The sequence below is a fragment of the Coregonus lavaretus genome (assembly GCF_964263955.1).
Source record: "Coregonus lavaretus genome assembly, chromosome: 12".
NCBI lineage: Eukaryota > Metazoa > Chordata > Actinopteri > Salmoniformes > Salmonidae > Coregonus > Coregonus lavaretus.
Genome location: NC_139999.1, coordinates 55,847,718 through 55,869,454, shown reverse-complemented (window position 1 = coordinate 55,869,454; position 21,737 = coordinate 55,847,718). Strand labels below are relative to the sequence as shown.

General features: G+C 42.0%; 1 protein-coding gene across 1 annotated transcript; it reads right to left on the bottom strand.

The window, feature by feature from the left end:
• Positions 1–2,321: 2,321 nt before the first annotated feature.
• On the bottom strand, positions 2,322–16,720 carry LOC311138751 (charged multivesicular body protein 4b-like). Its single transcript, XM_084173562.1, has 5 exons — positions 16,338–16,720; positions 9,220–9,397; positions 4,963–5,077; positions 4,097–4,226; positions 2,322–3,769 (listed from the first exon to the last, which is right to left on the bottom strand). Exons 1-5 carry the CDS (start codon positions 16,519–16,521, stop codon positions 3,711–3,713), a joined length of 666 nt encoding a protein of 221 aa, XP_084029688.1. The 5' UTR covers positions 16,522–16,720; the 3' UTR covers positions 2,322–3,710.
• Positions 16,721–21,737: the final 5,017 nt, after the last annotated feature.

The following is a 21,737-nucleotide window of genomic DNA, read 5'->3' as shown; positions in this document are numbered from 1 at the left end:
GACCAAGTAAAACAACACATTTCACTACACCTATCCAGTGTATGTGACAATAAAAATGTTTTTTTTTTTTTATAGCACTAATATTACATAGTAATAACCAAAAACAAATCACTATAGGCCTACCTTCATTAAAGTATGTGTAAGTGTTCTATTTAATTATATCCCCCTTTAGTTCTTCTGTGTTTGATAAATGGGTTTACAGTTCATGAGGAAATCACATGACACATCTGAACTGCAACACCCCATTCATGATATAACCATAAACTAGCTGTGTGTCATGATGAAACATTGTTTGATTGACCTTAGATTTCCATTCCAGTCATGAAACTCCCTTTAAAAACAACCTAAGTGGAGGGTGTAAAAAGAAACATTAGCCTCTATGCGGATGTGTACATATTTATTTACAGGCATGTTTTCTATGCACTTAAGGCATTTTACATCAAAAAAGAAAAGTTTGGGAAAGACCATGAGAAAGTAAAACACTGTTTGCAGTGTGGAGGTTAGACAGCAATGCTGGCTTTGCTATAATTGGACACCAAACCCCCCAATTACTTCTCAAATACACATTGCATGACTAAGCTCGGATGCAGCAGCATATTACAAGTGGAAGAGTCAACCAAACTCCTTCAATCAAGTATGGACATGATATTGAATAAGCCTGTTGCATAACCACTGCATATTTTCAGCCAAGTTACAAAAGGGCTGTCCATACACATTAATGATCAAAATGAGGTAACACATCCTGGAGCACCAGGTAGTCAGGTCAGGCATACAGTGTTTTCTCTGCCAAGATAAGTGACATACTATTCAACATTGTCAGGAAGGACAAAGAGGCTTCATTGAAGGTCTTTATGAATGTTACTCAAACCCTAACGACTGTGTTGTTGTGTTATGCTTTATGTATGCAACCTTCAAAGGAAGTGTTACCAAAAATGATACATTGGGGTATATTAGATTTAAATAGGGATCGTAAGAGCTGACACAGCCTAAATACACAGCTTTTTATATAAGCAATAAGGTTTTATGCAAACAAAGAAATGCATTGACAGGGCTGTGCACACACTAATTGGAAGACTGACCTAAAACTTGTGTCCCATCTATAGCGATTCCCTATAATCTGCCTCTGTTTCGTCTCTCTGAGTTATCCACACAATTCAAAGGATGAAATTACACGGAACAAAAATATAAACGCAACATGTAAAGTGTTGGTCCCATGTTTCATGAGCTGAAATAAAATATTTTCCATACACACAAAAAGCTTATTTCTCTCAAATGTTGTGCACAAATGTGTTTACATCCATGTTAGTGAGCATTTCTCCTTTGCCAATATAATCCATAAACCATATAAAGAAGCTGATTAAACAGCATGATCATTACACAGCGGCACCTTATGCTGGGGACAATAAAAGGCCACTCTAACATTTGCAGTTTTGTCACATAACACAATGCCACAGATGTCTCAAGTTTTCAGGGAGTGTGCAAATAGCATTCTGACTGCAGGAATGTCCAGCAGAGCTGTTGCCAGATAATTGAATGTTCATTTATCTACCATAAGCCTCCTCCAACGTCATTTTAGAGAATTAGGCAGTATGTCCAACCAGCCTCACAACCGCAGACCACTTGTAACCACGCCAGCCCAGGACCCCCACATCCAGCTTCTTCACCTGTGGGATCGTCTGAGACCAGCCACTTGGAGTTGATGAAACTCAGGAATGTTTCTTTCTGTAATAAAGCCCTTTTGTGGGGAAGAAACTCATTGTGATTGGCTGGCCTGGCTCCCCAGTGGGTGGGCTTATGTCCTCCCAGGCCCACCCATGGCTTCTGGCCTGGCTCCCCAGTCATGTGAAATCCATAGATTAGGGCCTAATGAATTCATTTCAATTGACTGATTTCCTTATATGAACTTTAAGTCAGTAAAATCGTTGAAATTGTTGGGTTTATATTTTTGTTCAGTATACAATTATATAATTTATTATAATTAGAACTTTCTAACTTGGGCCTTGTCAACATAATTATTTATATTTGACAAAAATAAGGTAATAAAAACAGTCCCACTGTAGTTCCCTTCCATTCCAAACAAAAATACTTTTAAGTATTTAGGTTAAAACATGGTACATGATCTCAATACTTTTTCAGCAGATGACTGTGGCCTAAGAATAGCCCTTGCCCAACCATAACCTTTGACCCAACACTTACTATTACATGAACCCTGGCCCTAGTATAGATCTCATCACAAGCTCTTGCCATAACTCTGACCAACAGTTCTTGATAAAGGAATTAACAAATTTTCTTAGTTTAAAAAAAGGAAACACACAGCGCACAACTTGGCAAAAGGTTTAATTGAGGTGTTCCATTAAAACAAGGGCAAGTTGTGATAGGCAGGGTAGGAAGACAGACCAAAGAAAAACAGGAACCAGATCGCAAGCGACAGCCCCGTGTACAAACACACACAACCTATGGTATATCAAGGCATGTCAGACATAACATAATGCCTGACATTAGTTAATTTCCCCTTCTGAAGGTGGAATTTAGACAGAAAATAGATATTTGAGAGAAACAAAGAAAATATGAAGTCTGAAGCAGCAGGTCGAATAATAAAGTAGTGGGGTAAGTTGACCAACTCAGGAAAGCCACAATGCCTGTAATTTGGAGTCTGAATACAATCAATTTATTCTTGCTTCACACACACATCACATTCCATTACTCAGAAAATCCCAAACATCCTAACAATTTTTTTTTTTTTAAACCTTCTATAGTGTTGTTTCTTAAAGATGAAAATTAACAAACACTCACAATCTCACTCAGTCACTTCAGTTGGAACAGATACAGTATAGACATATTTCAAGAGAAATGTCAATGTGTTTGCAAAATGTAACTAGTTGGTTAGGTTCTGTCACATCAAAGAAAGATAACCGTGTGAACCATTACCCAGAGAAGCATTTCAAGGATACCTTGTGGAGTTGCCCTCATAGATATTTGCACGTTTGAAAGCCAGAGTCTCTGGAAAGATATTCATGATATAGTTCAATAAATCCTGCCAAAATAAAAATGTAAGACCAACACCGATAGCCCTAAAGATGGGAATCAAATTCTCCCCGCTGGACATAGCTATTAATAAATATAATGTACAATAGGTATATTTTAAGTGCATATCTTGATAAACGGATTAAATAACAGCGGATTGCCATGTGAACACATGACGCCAAAGGGATATTGTGCATCAACAACAAAAATGAACAGGGTATTGTAATATCTTCCAACGTATTGTCGCACTACACATAAAACGGTATGAGGTATTAGAAATTCTACATTGAAGCTTATTGTCAGTGTTGCGGAGTCATTTTTACACTTTCTTTTCAAAATATATTCTGTGCGCTAAGAGAAGGGGGGTGGAAGGAGTGCAGCAATGCTTTACAGAAGAGAATGAGTTGAGGGACTTAAAGAAAAACCTATTTAATTAGCTTTTTCTGTTTGGTCGCTCCAGAGATTCAGGGTTTTCGGTTGTCGAAGGTACAACATGCCATCTTCCCTCTTTAGGAGGCTGAGATTGACAGTAAGCGAAAGGTTGTCGAGTCGATGTTTTCTCCGTTTTTTTTTTTAAAGTCTCCATTTATTCATAGACCTTTCCTATTCCTTCCTGAAACAAACATCACACTAAACCATAGAGTTCTTATTCTCCACCTGTAGAAGGTATGGAGTAACAGCAGTGACTAGTTTGCGGCCCATGCCTCCAGATCCTTCATGTCATCCTCGTCTTCCTCCTTCTTTGCTGTAAGAATTAACCACATTCATTTGATAGAGTTAGTACAATTTATAAAAAAATCGGCCTATAAAGATTGACAAAAAAAACGTTCGGATTTGAATAGAAGTCAGGTAGCATATGCTAATGTCTGGCAAAATATTGGTTGGAAACTGTAAAATCCTTCTACTACTGGGAAAACTTTACAGGTAGATGCATCCAGTTTTCAGAATAAGAAGTGTGTGTGTGTAGACAGTATTTTATAATGTCAAATCAATTCCTGTCAGTTTACTTCAGAGACATGAGCTAGCATTAAAGCTGGCTAAGGTTTAGTGGCTAAGCCAATATATCCATTACCTGCTGGTCTTGCAGGTAAGGATGTGGAGGGCACATTTGGCAGCGGTACATTCTCTGTGCCGGCGATTTCCAGCAGGTTTTTGTCTAGTTCCTCTTGTTCCAGTTCTTCCAATTCTGCTAAGAGATCATCCTAGACAAAGAAAGATACATAATTAAAAGGGTTAGACAGGTCTATATATCCAAAGAAGATAAGGATACATTTCAAAACAACGACAAACGCCTTTAGTCTGATTCAGTATGGCAGTGGTTCCCAAACATTGGGCCGTGCCCCCCCAGGGGTCAGCAGGTGGGGGAGATTAACAAATACAAAAAAAAGGAACACAGTCAGGCTTTCAACTTGAAATGTATAATAGTACATGCAGAAGGTTCAATTTCGAAATTGGGTAGTGCATCAGCAGTTTTCCTCGTTATGTCAGTCATTGCAGACCTTAGCGAGCTATTTATAACTTGTCAGAAATGTCCAGTTGATCAACTAGCCCATGTCAGCTAATGTTTTTTAGCCCATTGACATGTAATGTTTGGGTCACAAATATCACATGAACACACATAAGACATGGTCAAATGTGTATAATTGTAGGAGCTTTAAAGCTGCAACATTTCCCCTCCAAAACAAGAGGGATGTGCAGTTTCTGTCATGGACAAAGCTTGTACCCATAGAAATAGACGTGGCGCAGGTTGCGGAGGTTGCATGGGTCACGAGGTGGGGGTTTGGGACTAAGCCAATAAATGACAATATCGATCCAGACCTTCGCCACCTAGGAAATGTGTGCTGTGACCGGATCTTCTCAAATGGGGGGGGGGGGGGGGGGGGGAGTGAAAAGGTTTGGGAAGCACTGCGGTATAGGAAACATCCTAGCTCAGCTTACCTCATCAAATTCCTCTCCGAAACCTACAGGTTTAGAAATAGCATCAGAGATTTCTTGAGCCAGCTCCTGCTGCTCTGTGATGTCCTGCATTAAGTCGTCCACTTTGTCTATGTCCCTGTGGGCAAAAACACAAAAAGACCATTTAATCATCCATAGCAAAATCAGAAAGAATAGAGGCATTCTGAAAGATTTTCTGGCAGAAGCCATTTTATGATATTACTACACCATAAGCTGAAAATGATGAGATTCCCAAACATTTATATTGAAAAGATTTAGGATAGAGATATGGAAAATGAAAATCAACCTCACTGCAGATATTTATGAGAGTCACTTTGCATTCTAATAAGCTATATGGAATTGCTTTAAGGTCATACCAAGGATCATTTAGCTATTTGATTTTGAATTAAGAAATATATAAAACAATTATTTGATCAATTATATTTGGCCTTACTACTATTAGCCCATACAAATGCAATGAGTAACATATTCACTACATGGAAAAATTATAAAAAGGAAGTTTGTTCTGAAGTGTCTGTCCTATAGCTGAGGAACATATACATATATACACACTACCAGTCAAAAGTTTGGACACACCTACTCATTCAAGGGATTTTCTTTATTTTTACAATTCTTTACATTGTAGAATAACAGTGAAGACATCAAAACTATGAAATAACACATATGGAATCATGTAGTAACCAAAAAAAGTGTTAAACATATCAAAATATTTGAGATTCTTCAAATAGCCACCCTTTGCCTTGATGACAGCTTTGCACACTCTTGGTTTTATAAGCTTGGCACATCTACCCACTGGGATTTTTGCCCATTCTTCAAGGCAAAACTACTCCAGCTCCTTCAAGTTGGATGGGTTCCGCTGGTGTACAGCAATCTTTAAGTCATACCACAGATTCTCAATTGGATTGAGGTCTGGGCTTTGACTAGGCCATTCCAAGACATTTAAATGTTTCCCCTTAAACCATTTGAGTGTTGCTTTAGCAATATCCTTAGGGTCATTGTCCTGCTGGAAGGTGAACCTCCATCCCAGTCTCAAATCTCTGGAAGACTGAAACAGGTTTCCCTCAAGAATTTCCCTGTATTTAGCGCCATCCATCATTCCTTCAATTCTGACCAGTTTCCCAGTCCCTGCCGATGAAAAACATCCCCACAGCATGATGCTGCCACCACCATGCTTCACTGTGGGGATGGTGTTCTTGGGGTGATGAGAGGTGTTGGGTTTGCACCAGACATAGCGTTTTCCTTGATGGCCAAAAAGCTCAATTTTAGTCTCATCTGACCAGAGTACCTTCTTCCATATGTTTGGGGAGTCTCCCACATGGCTTTTGGCAAACACCAAACGTGTTTTCTTATTTTTTTCTTTATGCAACAGCTTTTTTCTGGCCATTCTTCCATAAAGCCCCGCTTTAAACGGCTTAAAATGGTCCTATGGACAGATACTCCAATCTCCGCTGTGGAGCTTTGCAGCTCCTTCAGGATTATCTTTGGTCTCTTTGTTGCCTCACTGATTAATTCCCTCCTTGCCTGGTCCGTGAGTTTTGGTGGGTGGCCCGCTCTTGGCAGGTTTGTTGTTGAGCAATATATTCCTTCCATTTTTAAAATTTGATTTAATGGTGCTCCGTGGGATGTTCAAAGTTTCGTATAATTGTTATAACCCAACCCTGATCTGTACTTCTCCACAACTCTGTCCCTGACCTGTTTGGAGAGCTCCTTGGTCTTCATGGTGCCGCTTGCTTGGTGGTGCCCCTTGCTTAGTGGTGTTGCAGACTCTGGGTGTTGCAGACCCTTTTTAGAACAGGTGTATATATACTGAGACCATGTGACAGATCATGTGACACTTAGATTGCACACAGGTGGACTTTAACTAATTATGTCACTTCTGAAGGTAATTGGTTGCACCAGATCTTATTTAGGGGCTTCATAGCAAAGGGGGTGAATACATATGCACGCACCACTTTTCTGTTATTTATTTTTTTGAAATAAGTAATTTTTTTCATTTCACTTCACCAATTTGGACTATTTTGTGTATGTCCATTACATGAAATCTAAATAAAAATCCATTTAAATTACAGGTTGTAATGCAACAAAATAGGAAAAACAACAAGGGGGATGAATACTTATATATATATACTTTTTTTTGTATTTAACCCCTTATTCTTTGCACTAAACTGTCTCCATATATACGTCCATATTTTATTTTGTACTGGTACCGGGGGACCTTCAGACGAGTCTTGTGAGCCGTCCTAGAGAAAAACAACTGATGTGTTCGTGAGAGTCTCACCTTTCATATTAGTGTGTAGCCCAAACTGTTCGGACGCTACAGACGAAGTTGGCAGATCGGCTGTACCAACTTCAGAAGAGTCCCAAGACGCTTGTGGGGGTCGTAGAGCAAAATGGAACACCATCGTGTTTGTGAGAGTCTCATCTTTCCATAGAGGGTTCATAATAGTTTGTAGGCTAAACCGTTCGGACACTACAGACAATTTTGTGAGAAGACCAATTTTTGGGACATCTCATGGTCTGACAAACACCGCTCTAGCTCTGTCAAGTTTCACCGCAGATGCGGAAGTGCGACGTCGGCATATACGGTGGATTGAGACGCATACAATGCAAAGAAACATATCTTTAGCTTAAACTGACAGATTTGTATGTTTTTATTTTATTTATTATGCTACTTCGATTTCCGGGTTTAACCTGTCTCCCCCCCTTCATCTACACTGATTGAAGGTGATTTAACAGGTGCCATCAATAAGGGATCACAGCTTTCACATGGTCAGTCTCATGGAAAGAATGTTTTATACACTCAGTGTAGGTACCATTGACTTGCATTGGAATTGTGACACAAATGATAAAAAGTTTGCATTTGAAACAGTGGCCAGATAAACAAAACCAAAGCATTTGTTACTTTCATACCTGGTCCATAGACTGCTCACAGGTTAATTAAACCAATATGTCATTTTGTAATTTGGGTGAACTATCCCTTTAACAATTGGCAATGGGGGGGAGGGGGGGGATTCTTTAAAACAGAATCACCTAATAGCAGGAACAGCACTATCTAGTGGTAAGAACCTGGTATTATCATGATGTAGGATGGGACATAAACCTAACAACTTCAATGACTAATTTCTCTGAACAGAAAATAAATAAATTATAATAATCACCACCAAATTCACTGAGAATACATTACATAGGATGAAGAAACAATACTCCGAGCCGCAGCTCCATGCTACTTGTCAAACATAGAGAACTGATACTATATACTCATTGTTAGGGTGGGATTGGTGTGGGGGGGGGGGGGGGGGGGGGGGGGGGGGGGGTCCGTGGATGGTTTTTGACCACTTCTTTGGATTCCTCGTCTCACTCATTAGCTAGGTTTCCATCCAATTGGCGACAGATTTTCATGCGAATATTCTAAAATCTGCATAGAAACAATACGCGCATTTTCCCACTAGTGATGCGTTTCCATCAAATTATCTTGTTGTGGATAAAAGGCTGTGCGTGATGACATAGTGCACTTAAAATTTACTTTTACGGTTAAATTCTCATGTACCGAATACAAAAAATACAAGTTAAATGGGTTTCCATTGCATTTTCAACTCTGAGGTTTAGTCACTATTTTTTTTGCCTCATGCGTTTTCCTGGACAAACGTGAAGTAGAACATTAATGTGGGTCTAGGTCAACAGAGGCACTTCTTAGAGGTGTGTGTTCACCAAGGTTATTATAGTTGTGTTTAAATTCGTTTTTATTTCTATAAAAAATTCGGTTAAATTTCAGTTAGTTTTCAGACCAGATTTACTAGTTTGTATTTCGTTTGAGTTTTATAAAAACATTAAATTTTTTAGTTTTAGTGTTAGGGACAGAAATTAGCAGATTTCTTCCCTGTTAGCTAGTGATAGCTGGTGATAGTGATGCACAAGCTAAGCCTATGTGAAACATTGCCATCTCGTGGCAGCATTTACCCGCCAGATTCAGAAGCTTGCAAACCCCATTAGAAGAAAATAAATGCTTGAAAACCACATTTGATTTTTTCCAAAAGTTTAGAGAAAAAAATCTGAACATAATCCATGATGGTTTTTATTTTAGTTAGTTTTGGAGTCAAATATAATAGTTTCAGTATAGGTTTAGTTTTTCAAAACGGTTTTGTAAATTATTTTATTTCAGTTTACAAAATATTTTTTTCAGTTCATTATAATAATAATAACAACAACAACAACAACAACAGAAGCGGCGGTGGCACTTACATGTTTTCATGGGCTGCCTTCATGGCCTTGGCGGCAAAGCCCATGTTCTTCAGCACTTCGGTGTTGGTGTTGGCGTTCTCTAGCGCCTCCCTCTGGAACTCAATGGTGGACAGCGTGCCATCGATCTGGCTCAGCTGTTGCTCGTACCGCTTTTTCCGTTTCAAGGCCTGCAGAGCAGCTGGATGCAAGAGGAGAGGAAGGAGAGGCGACTGTGAGAGGTTGTGGGATGGGAATACTAATGGAGCACAATAGCCCTAAAGCACTGCAACAGAAAATCTAACCTTGTTGTTCCATTGACTCGTTTCTTGGGTTGGTTTTGACTCTGTATTCACTGGGTGACCATGTATAAGCTTACAATAAGAAGGCTTACACAAGCTTACAATATGTACTTAATTGAGGTGAGACAGGCTGTGAAGTATCTTAGACGTGATAAGATGGTGTTACTTTGTAGCTTGTAGATTTCTGGATCACATTTTATTTGATTGAGCACATATGCTAAGAGTACTTTTTGAACACACCATTTGCCTGCTCCATTTGTGACCAAAAATGATACAAAATGTGTATTATGTCTTACTGTCCCGTGGCTTCAGCTTGCTTCTGTTTCCTAGGTTAGGCTACTCCATAAACATAGGGTAGCTTGCATACTGACATGTCAGGGACATCACCTGACATGCTAATATTTCCCCCACAACTAGGGCTACCTGAAGGCACTACCACCAGCTTCACTACCACCCCCTATAGCCCACTCAAGCATGTGGTGATCTATCATTTAGCATCAGTTCCATGCTTCCTGCATGCATGTTCATTCGGACGAGTATTAGGAGAATGGTAACGCGAGACTACCAATCATTAAGCACTGAAAGAATCAACTCAATTATTGATTATCTGAACAGTCCAATAGTTTGAAGGATTGCATTACAGCTCCATCAAAAGGACCCCTATATTTTGGTAATCAACAGGTCAATGTGTGTGAGTTAACCAAATTAGATCTAGCAAAACGTGGTACATTTTTATCATGGAACTCAGAGTGTTAGAGAGAGAAGCAGAGCCATGGAAATCGGTTACAGCTTAATCGCATTTCTAGAGCAAAACTGAGGTGTGTGTGTGTCTATTTCTATTGCTTTAATGTTGTTTTACTACCTGACCTCATAGGCCTCTCTTTTACTGCACACACCCTAACCTTGTTATGTGTCAAGTCTAATCACCTCGCTGGCCAATCATAGCTGCTCTACTATCACTCCTCAACAAGGTTTGGCCTTTGAAAAACAAATATCTGTTGTGGGAAATGGGTCCAATGTTGCAATTGTGCCCCTTAAGGCACTCACAGACAGAAAGCGGCGGGGGGGGGTGGCCCATTGATTTTCAATTAAGCCTAGGCGGGGGGGGGGGCATGCCGCTCAGCCGAGGGTGGAGAAAATAGGATTCAGGCCTTTAGACGTAAACAGCAATTGAGCCCAGACAAAATCCGCCTACCTTGTGTAGAGACCAGCGATCCCGTTTGTTGTCAGCTCCAATGTTGTCATTAAGACATTGTTTGATTGGTTGACAATATGAAATCTGCTCATTGGTCAACCATGCGCTGCGGCCGCTCAAGACTTCAGCTAATTTAATCTATAGGCTCATCGAGCGCCAAGCCAGCGGCGCAGCTTACGGGAGAGAGCACCACGAACCGCGCCGCTTGCAAAACTGCTTGCGTTTTGACGCACTACTTCCATTTAAGTTTATGAGAAGCCTTTCTGGTCTTTTCTCTATTATTGAAGCGGCGCCGTCTTTGACCAATCATAGTAGAAACGTAGCCTGTGTGGTGATACCGCAGCGCGTACGTTCCAAACAACAGGACCAGCTAGCTTGCCAACGCTAGCCAGCTGGCTAAAACTATCAGTTACAGAGTCACGTTTAACATAAAAAATCAGTTTTCTAATCTATTTTTAGATTAATCATTTATTTCGTATGTAAATAGGTTTTTATGCATCCTTATGGTGTTATAGCAATTCACTTTTCGCATGTCGATAATGTTCATTTCGTCGCCGTGGTCACTGGCGGTTGTCGCTTGTGTGTTAAACAATGATATATATATATATATATACACACACATATATATAAACCCTGGATTGCTGATGCTCTGTATTGGCCAATGATAGGCTTTGAAGCCACCGGTCGGCCATATTGGCACTCCTGGGAAGGAGCAGTCCCCTATTAGAATTAATGGAATTCTAGTGTAATTAAATGTTAAGGACCAAATTACATGTATTTAAAAAAATATATTGTGGGGACAGTAACATTAGTACATTAGTAAGGAAAATGTTTTCATTTTTATGTTAAACTCACATATGATTTTTAAGTATGCATTAAGGTGTACGTAATAGAATAAATGTGGCAATAACAAATGTAGACATTAATAAATGCATTTCTATAGCTTCCAAAATATTTTTTATGACGGTGGGGGAGTGCCAAGGTGGAGGCGCGGTGGCTTCAAAACAGTGCCTCCTGTCAGTCATCTAGTATATATATATATATATATACACAGTGGGGAGGACAAGTATTTGATACACTGCCGATTTTGCAGGTTTTCCTACTTACAAAGCATGTAGAGGTCTGTAATTTTTATCATAGGTATACTTCAACGGTGAGAGACGGAATCTAAAACAAAAATCCAGAAAATCACATTATATGATTTTTAAGTAATTAATTTGCATTTTATTGCATGACATAAGTATTTGGTCACCTACCAACCAGTAAGAATTCCGGCTCTCACAGATCTGTTAGTTTTTCTTTAAGAAGCCCTCATGTTCTCCACTCATTACCTGTATTAACTGCACCTGTTTGAACTCGTTACCTGTATAAAAGACCCCTGTCCACACACTCAATCAAACAGACTCCAACCTCTCCACAATGGCCAAGACCAGAGAGCTGTGTAAGGACATCAGGGATAAAATTGTAGACCTGCACAAGGCTGGGATGGGCTACAGGACAATAGGCAAGCAGCTTGGTGAGAAGGCAACAACCGTTGGCGCAATTATTAGAAAATGGAAGAAGTTCAAGATGACGGTCAATCACCCTCGGTCTGGGGCTCCATTCAAGATTTCACCTCGTGGGGCATCAATGATCATGAGGAAGGTGAGGGATCAGCCCAGAACTACACGGCAGGACCTGGTCAATGACCTGAAGAGAGCTGGGACCACAGTCTCAAAGAAAACCATTAGTAACACACTACGCCGTCATGGATTAAAATCCTGCAGCGCACGCAATTGGTGTGAAAGCCACTTTGACTAGAGAGACAAGTGGAGGAAGGAAAATGGCGTCCCTTGAGAGGGCAAGAACAAGATGCATGTCAGGAGAAGTGCAGCAGTATTATCATAAGGAGATGTACAGTGCATTCCGAAAGTATTCAGACCCCTTGACTTTTTCCACATTGTTACGTTACAGCCTTATTCTAAAATGGATTAAATTGTTATTTTCCCCTCAATCTACACACAATACCCCATAATGAAAAAGCAAACAGGTTTTTTTATATTTTTTGCAAAATGTGTAAAAAAAAAAAATTGAAATATCACATTTACATAAGTATTCAGACCCTTTACGCAGTACTTTGTTGAAGCACCTTTGGCAGCGATTACAGACTCGAGGCTTCTTGAGTATGACGCTACAAGTTGGCACTTGTATTTGGGGAGTTTCTCCCATTCTTCTCTGCAGATCCTCTCAAGCTCTGTCAGGTTGGATGGGGAGCATTGGTGCCCGACTATTTTCATGTCTCTCCAGAGATGTTTGATCGGGTTCAAGTCCGGGCTCTGGCTGGGCCACTCAAGGACATTCAGAGACTTGTCCCGAAGCCACTCCTGCGTTGTCTTGGCTGTGTGCTTAGGGTCGATGTCCTGTTGGAAGGTGAACCTTTGCCCCAGTTTTCATCAAGGATCTCTCTGTACTTTGCGCCGTTCATCTTTCCCTCGATCCTGACTAGTCTCCCAGTCCCTGCCGCTGAAAAACATCCCTACAGCATGACGCTGCCACCACCATGCTTCATCGTAGGGATGGTGCTAGGTTTCCTCCAGACGTGACGCTTGGCATTCAGGCCAAAGAGTTCAATCAGACCAGAGAATCTTGTTTCTCATGGTCTGAGAGTCTTTAGGTGCCTTTTGGCAAACTCCAAGCGGGCTGTCGTGTGCCTTTTACTGAGGAGTGGCTTCTGTCTGGCCACGCTACCATAAAGGCCTGATTGGTGGAGTGCTGCAGAGATAGTTGTCCTTCTGGAAGGTTCTCCCATCTCCACAGAGGAACTCTGGTTCTTGGGGACCTTCAATGCTGCAGACATTTTTTTGTACCCTTACCCAGATCAGTGCTTCGACACAATCCTGTCTCAGAGCTCTACGGACAATTCCTTCGACCTCATGGCTTGGTTTTTGCTCTTTCATGCACTGTCAACTGTGGGACCTTACATAGACAGTGTGTGTGCCTTTCCAAATCATGTCCAATCAATTGAATTTACCACAGGTGGACTCAAATCAAGTTGTAGAAACATCAAGGATGATCAATGGAAACAGGATGCACCTGAGCTCAATTTCGAGTCTCATAGCAAAGGGTCTGAATACTTATGTAAATAAGGTATCTTTATTTTATAAATGTGCTAAAATGTCTAAAAACCTGTTTTCGCTTTGTCATTATGGGGTATTGTGTGTAGATTGATGAGGGGGAAAAATAAATGTTATCGATTTTAGAATAAGGCTGTTATGTATCAAAATGTGGAAAAAGTCAAGGAGTCCGAATACTTTCCGAATGCACTTGGAATACGGAGGAGGAATGGAGGGAAAAAGAGAGGCAGAGGAGGTCGAAGAGAGAGAGGGAGGAAGAGGGTGAGCTTGAATCGGTTAAAATGGCGGGAAAAAAGGAGATGGTTTGTTAAAGAAGAATGGTAGAAAGTGTAAGTAGAGTGACTGGAGGAGAAATGGAAGTGAGTGAGGGGCGGAAGGTGTGGCGAAGTTCTCAAAACCCGAGTCTTGCACCGATGGTCAGGATAAAGATGAGTTTGTGACGGTCGGAGTGACATTTTGGGAAAAAGTGGACCCTTGCCTTTTGGCTGATCCATTTGTTGTTTCAGGGTGGGTGAAAAAATTGTTGGTGTTGTGGAATCGGTGAAGGTAACCAGAAGTGGTCTGGTGATAATTGTTTGTGTTTCTGCTGGTCAGAGGGAGCAGGTGCACCGCGTTAAACGAATGCGGATAAGAGATGTGAATTGTTTTGCTCTCAAGAAAAGGGCGCAATTGAAAAGAGATTACTGGGGGTAGCGGTAAATGTGAACGTTGACCAACTGAAGGGGAAGATTCCCGGTGTTTGGGATGCTCGTCGCTTGGTGCGACGCAGACAGGGGGGCATGAGTGGTGAAACAGAAAAGTCATTGTCTGTTCTTTTGAGTTTTGATGTTCAGTCTTTGCCCAACAAAGTGATATAAGTTATCCTGTACGAGCTTTTGTGCCGAATACATTACCTTGTTACAGGTGTCAAGTTTATGGGCATGTGGCAGCAGAATGTAGGAGAGCGGTTCCTAGGTGTGAGAAGTGTGCAGAAAGGCACGAGACAGCGGAATGTGAAGCATTGGGGAAAGTAGTGGTATGTGTTAATTGTAGGGGTGCCCATGGGGCTGGGGATCAGAAATGTCCTGTGTGAGAGAGGCAGGTTGAGGTTTCCAGGGTTAGAGTAGTGTAGTAGTTGTCGTATGCTGAGGTAGTGAAGGAAGTAGAGGAAGATGGGTCAAGGGGGAGGGATCCTGAGAGGAGTGGTGTGAGTAGTAGATCTGTACCAGTACAGAGGGATAGGCCAACAAGTGATATATGCTTCAGTAAGATTTGATTTTTTTAGCATTTATAGCAATGGTTATCAACTGTACTGCAGGGATGGAATGTAAGTCACAGAAAATTGAGGTTGTGGTGGCAGCTGCAGAGAGGTATTTGGGTGTAAAAGACTTGACGTCAGAAGAGTTACAGGGTGTGTTGAGTGGTGGTGTCCCGTCCTTTCAGGCTGTTGGCCTGATGTAGGACTAGATAGATTTAAATAGTGGAGTAGGGTGGTGCATTTTTAGTGAGTGTAGTGTTCAATGGTAGGGTATGTTGAATAAAAAATAAAAATATATTTCATTCTTCTTTTCAAGCAAAGTATAAGGGAGTTATACTCCAGTCTAGTAGGTGGCGGTAATGCAACATTTATTGGATGCCAACTGCCGTTAAACCTCATAGAAGAAAAGCTAGACATAATTGTGAAGGCTGCAAATAGATTTCTGGATCTCTAGGACTAGACGAAATGTTACAGGGAGTACTGAAAGAAGAGGTTCCCCCCTCCGAGGTTCCTGAGCAGGGATCTGAACAGACATATAATATGACTGAAGGAGTACAGTTTTTTGTTTTAAATTCAGGGTAGTAGGGTGAATTTGGTTAGTGTTGTTGTTAATTAGTATGATTTTTTTTTTCTTCATCCAAAATATATTTTACTACCCCGTACAGTAGGTGTCGGAAATACACCTTATGAGTTTAGTCTGCCAATGAATCGGGTTGTTAGAGTACATGATTAATTTATGTTTTAATAAAAGCAAACATTCCTATGTGAAAGGCTTGCAGGGACAGCAACTTTCATGACAATCAGGTTGTAGGCCTGTTTGTATAGTAGGTTAGCAGTGTATTACATATTCAGAATAGTTAAGGTAGCAAGTCACTTAGGAAGAGGCATGAAGTCTTAGGACCATGTCGTCCATGATAGTTACAACGTCAGGTGCCATGAAATGGCTTCAGAGAAGTAACGTTAGTTTCCCAGATAAAGTTACAGCTAGCTAGTAGGCTACAGAGCTATATAACGTTAGCTAGCTACTAACCTATACATAAAGCAGCAATATTTTAACGTTATCAAATCAATAATAGCATTGCCACCTGGCATATTGCTCAATAATTGTTAACGTACCATACTCGGCTAACTAGCTAGCTGTGTTAGCTAGCTAGCTACAGGCTCACACACATGCTTGAAGTTAGCGTTAGCTAAAACGAACTCTAACTATCAACTTCCTTCTTCCTGTCAAGTTGTTGGCTAACAAGCGAGCCAGATAGCTAATACATTAAGAGCGCATCTCTGATAGGTCTCACCTCTTTTATTTTTTGTGCCATTCTTTTTCGCAGTGAGGAGTTCCTGGTCAATCTTTTTCTCCAAAAATTCCTGTTTCTTCGTCAACATTTCCTCTGTGTCTCTAAGTCGCTGGATCGCCTCCTGAGGGCTAGTCGATTTCTCCCCTTTACTCCCAGTGCCAAATAACTTCCCGAACAAAGACATATTTGCGCTAAATAACAACAATGATTTATACTACAAATGCTATACAGTAGCAATGAACAGAATTCAACAAATGTTAGAAACGAGTCTCGTATCTTCTCTCTCGCTATCACTCGCACAGCAGAGCTGCTGTTGTTGATATTTCTTCTTGATCTTTATTCCAGCCAGGCCCGGGTTCTGACCAAGGGACCAGGCCAGAGATACTGTATTAGAGAGAATTCCGATCTAGATGCACGGTTTCGACTGCTCCTACAGTTTTGCTTTGGTACTGCAGTTAACTGACGCCCGGCCCAAAAAGACAATCAATATCCATAGATGGCCACATACAGTGGGGAAAAAACGTTTTTAGTCAGCCAACAATTGTGCAAGTTCTCCCACTTAAAAAGATGAGAGAGGCCTGTAATTTTCATCATAGGTACACGTCAACTATGACAGACAAAATGAGAAAATAAATTCCAGAAAATCACATTGTAGGATTTTGTTATGAATTTATTTGCAAATTATGGTGGAAAATAAGTATTTGGTCAATAACAAAAGTTTCTCAATACTTTGTTATATACCCTTTGTTGGCAATTACACAGGTCAAACGTTTTCTGTAAGTCTTCACAAGGTTTTCACACACTGTTGCTGGTATTTTGGCCCATTCCTCCATGCAGATCTCCTCTAGAGCAGTGATGTTTTGGGGCTGTCGCTGGGCAACACAGACTTTCAACTCCCTCCAAAGATTTTCTATGGGGTTGAGATCTGGAGACTGGCTAGGCCACTCCAGGACCTTGAAATGCTTCTTACGAAGCCACTCCTTCGTTGCCCGGTCGGTGTGTTTGGGATCATTGTCATGCTGAAAGACCCAGCCACGTTTCATCTTCAATGCCCTTGCTGATGGAAGGAGGTTTTCACTCAAAATCTCACGATACATGGCCCCATTCATTCTTTCCTTTACACGGATCAGTCGTCCTGATCCCTTTGCAGAAAAACAGTCCCAAAGCATGATGTTTCCACCCCCATGCTTCACAGTAGGTATGGTGTTCTTTGGATGCAACTCAGCATTCTTTGTCCTCCAAACACGACGAGTTGAGTTTTTACCAAAAAGTTATATTTTGGTTTCATCTGACATTCTCCCAATCCTCTTCTGGATCATCCAAATGCACTCTAGCAAACTTCAGACGGGCCTGGACATGTACTGGCTTAAGCAGGGGGACACGTCTGGCACTGCAGGATTTGAGTCCCTGGCGGCGTAGTGTGTTACTGATGGTAGGCTTTGTTACTTTGGTCCCAGCTCTCTGCAGGTTATTCACTAGGTCCCCCCGTGTGGTTCTGGGATTTTTGCTCACCGTTCTTGTGATCATTTTGACCCCACGGGGTGAGATCTTGCGTGGAGCTCCAGATCGAGGGAGATTATCAGTGGTCTTGTATGTCTTCCATTTCCTAATAATTGCTCCCACAGTTGATTTCTTCAAACCAAGCTGCTTACCTATTGCAGATTCAGTCTTTCCAGCCTGGTGCAGGTCTACAATTTTGTTTCTGGTGTCCTTTGACAGCTCTTTGGTCTTGGCCATAGTGGAGTTTGGAGTGTGACTGTTTGAGGTTGTGGACAGGTGTCTTTTATACTGATAACAAGTTCAAACAGGTGCCATTAATACAGGTAACGAGTGGAGGACAGAGGAGCCTCTTAAAGAAGAAGTTACAGGTCTGTGAGAGCCAGAAATCTTGCTTGTTTGTAGGTGACCAAATACTTATTTTCCACCATAATTTGCAAATAAATTCATAAAAAATCCTACAATGTGATTTTCTGGATTTTTTTTCCTCAATTTGTCTGTCATAGTTGACGTCTACCTATGATGAAAATTACAGGCCTCTCTCATGTTTTTAAGGGGGAGAACTTGCACAATTGTTGGCTGACTAAATACTTTTTTTCCCCACTGTAGAGAAGTGGTCTGTCATTATGCACTAGTGATGTGCGGGTTGACTCATAACTAGGCTGGACACATGAGATTTTTAACAACGCTTTTTCTGATTAAAATTAGTAAACTGCATCCGCCATGGAGCCCAGTTTCATAATATTACCGTATGTCCCAACTGCTTGCTGTAGTTTGAAGTAATTGCAACAAAAAAAACAGGCCTTATTTTAGGGCAATATTCCACAATTCACCCTGCCAGCTCCTCTTTGTTCTATGGAGCACCTTATCACTTAAAGTGGAACTGACAATTCTATAGCAATACAGAGTGGGAAAATGGCTCCGACAGAGAGGGCTGCCTCGCTTCTAGTACTTAGGAAACTTTGCAGTATTTTGTTTTTGCATGTATTATTTCTTACATTGTTAGCTCAGAAAATCTTAACTGTTATTACATACAGCTGGGAAGAACTATTGGATATCAGAGCGGCGTCAACTTACCAACACTATGACCAGGAATACGACTTTCCCGAAGCGGATCCTTTGTCCGCACCACCCAGGGCATTGGAACTGATTCCAGAGGCCGACCCAAAACAACGCCGCTGGAGAGGCAGCCAGAGCGGTCTTCTAGTCAGACTTAGGAGGTGCACACATCGCTTCCGAGTATATTACTTGCTAATGTCCAGTCCCTAGATAACAAAGTGGACGAGATCAGGGCAAGGGTTGCTTTCCAGAGAGACATCAGAGATTGTAACATACTCTGTTTCACGGAAACATGGCTCTCTCGGGATATACTGTCCCCGTCCATACAGCCATCTGGGTTCTCAGTACATCGCGCCGACAGGAATAAACATCTCTCCAGGAAGAAGAAGGGTGGGGGGATTTGTTTCATGATTAATGACTCATGGTATAATTGTAACAACATACAGGAACTCAAGTCATTTTGTTCACCTGACCTAGAATTCCTCACAATCAAATGCAGACCGTATTATCTCCCAAGAGAATTCGCTTCGGTTATTGTTACAGCCGTGTATATCCCTCAAGCCGATACCACAACGGCCCTCAAGGAACTTCACTGGACTTTATGCAAACAGGAAACTATATATCCTGAGGCTGCATTTATTGTAGCTGGGGATGTTAACAAAGCAAATTTGAGGAAAAGGCTACCTAAATTCTATCAGCATATTGACTGTAGCACTCGTGTAACCGGTGTGAAATGGCTAGCTAGTTAGCGGTGCGCACTAGTAGCGTTTCAATCGGTGACGTCAATCGCTCTGAGACCTTGAAGTAGTTGTTTCCCTTGCTCTGCAAGGGCCGTGGCTTTTGTGGAGCGACGGGTAACGGTGCTTCGAGGGTGACTGTTGTCGATGTGTGCAGAGGGTCCCTGGTTCAAGCCCAGGTAGGGGCGAGGAGAGGGACGGAAGCAACACTGTTACACTCACACTGGAAAAACACTGGATCACTGCTACACTAATTTCCTCTATGCTACAAGGCCCTCCCCCGACCTCCTTTCGGCAAATCTGACCACGACTCCATTTTGCTCCCCCCTTCCTATAGGCAGAAACTCAAACAGGAAGCACTCGTGCTAAGGACTACTTAATGCTGGTCTGACCAATCGGAATCCACGCTTCAAGATTGTTTTGATCACGCGGACTGGGATATGTTCTGGGTAGCCTCTGAGAATAATATAGACGTATACGCTGATTCAGTGAGTGGGTTTATAAGGAAGTGTATAGGAGATGTCGTACCCACTGTGACTATTAAAACCTACCCTAACCAGAAACCGTGGATAGATGGCAGCATTCGCAAAAAACTGAAAGCACAAACCACCGCATTTAACCACGCCGGTAGGGATGTAGCTCAGTTGGTAGAGCATGGTGTTTGCAACGCCAGGGTTGTGGGTTCGATTCCCATGGGGGGCCAGTATGAAAAAATAATCTATGCACTCTCTAACAGTAAGTCGCTCTGGATAAGAGCGTCTGCTAAAATGACTTAAAAAAATAAAATAAAAATGGCAAGGTGACGGAGAATATGGCAGAATACAAACAGAGTAGTCGTTCCCTCCGGAAAGCAATCAAACAGGCAAAACGTCAATATCGGAACAAAGTGGAGTCGCAATTCAACGGCTCAGACACGAGACGTATGTGGCAGGGTTTACAGACAATAACGGACTACAAAAGGAAAACCAGCCATGTCGCGGACACTGACGTCTTGCTGCTAAACAAGTTCTTTGCCCGCTTTGAGGATAACACAGTGCCACCAAGAACTGTGGGCTCTCCTTCTCCGTGGCCGACATGAGTAAGACATTTAAACATGTTAACCCTCGCAAGGCTGCCGGCCCAGACGGCATTCCTAGCCGCGTCCTCAGAGAATGCGCAGACCACCTGGCTGGTGTGTTTACAGACATATTCAATCTCTCCCTATCCCAGTCTGCTGTCCCCACATGCTTCAAGATGGCCACCATTGTTCCTGTACCCAAGAATGTAAAGGTAACTGAACTAAATGACTATCGCCCCATAGCACTCACTTCTGTCATCACGAAGTGTTTTGAAAGACTAGTCAAGGATCATATCACCTCCACCTTACCTGTCACCCTAGACCCATTTCAATTTGCTTACCGCCCCAATAGGTCCACAGACAATGCAATGGCCATCACACTGCACACTGCCCTATCCCATCTGGACAAGAGGAATACCTATGTAAGAATGCTGTTCATTGACTATAGCTCAGCATTCAACACCATAGTACGAGGCCCTGGGTCTCAACCCCGCCCTGTGCAATTGGGTCCTGGACTTCCTGACTGGCCGCCCCCAGGGGGGGAAGGTAGGAAACAACATCTCCACTTCACTGATCCTCAACACTGGGGCCCCAAAAGGGTGTGTGCTCAGCCCCCTCCTGTACTCCCTGTTTACCCATGAAATTTGGCTTGTCACCTAAAACACTCACAAACCTTTACAGATGCACAATTGAGAGCATCCTGTCGGGCTGTTTCACCGCCTGGTACGGCAACTGCACCGCCCACAACCGCAGGGCTCTCCAGAGGGTGGCGCGGTCTGCAAAATGCATCACCAGGGGCAAACTACCTGCCCTCCAGGACACCTACAGCACCCAATGTCACAGGAAGGCCAAAAAGATAATCAAGGACAACTACCACCCGAGCCACTGCCAGTTCTCCCCGCTATCATCCAGAAGGCAAGGTCAGTACAGGTGCATCAAACCTGGGACCGAGAGACTGAAAAACAGCTTCTATCTCAAGGCCATCAGACTGTTAAACAGCCATCACTAGCACAGAGGCGCTGCTGCCTACATACAGACTTGAAAATCACT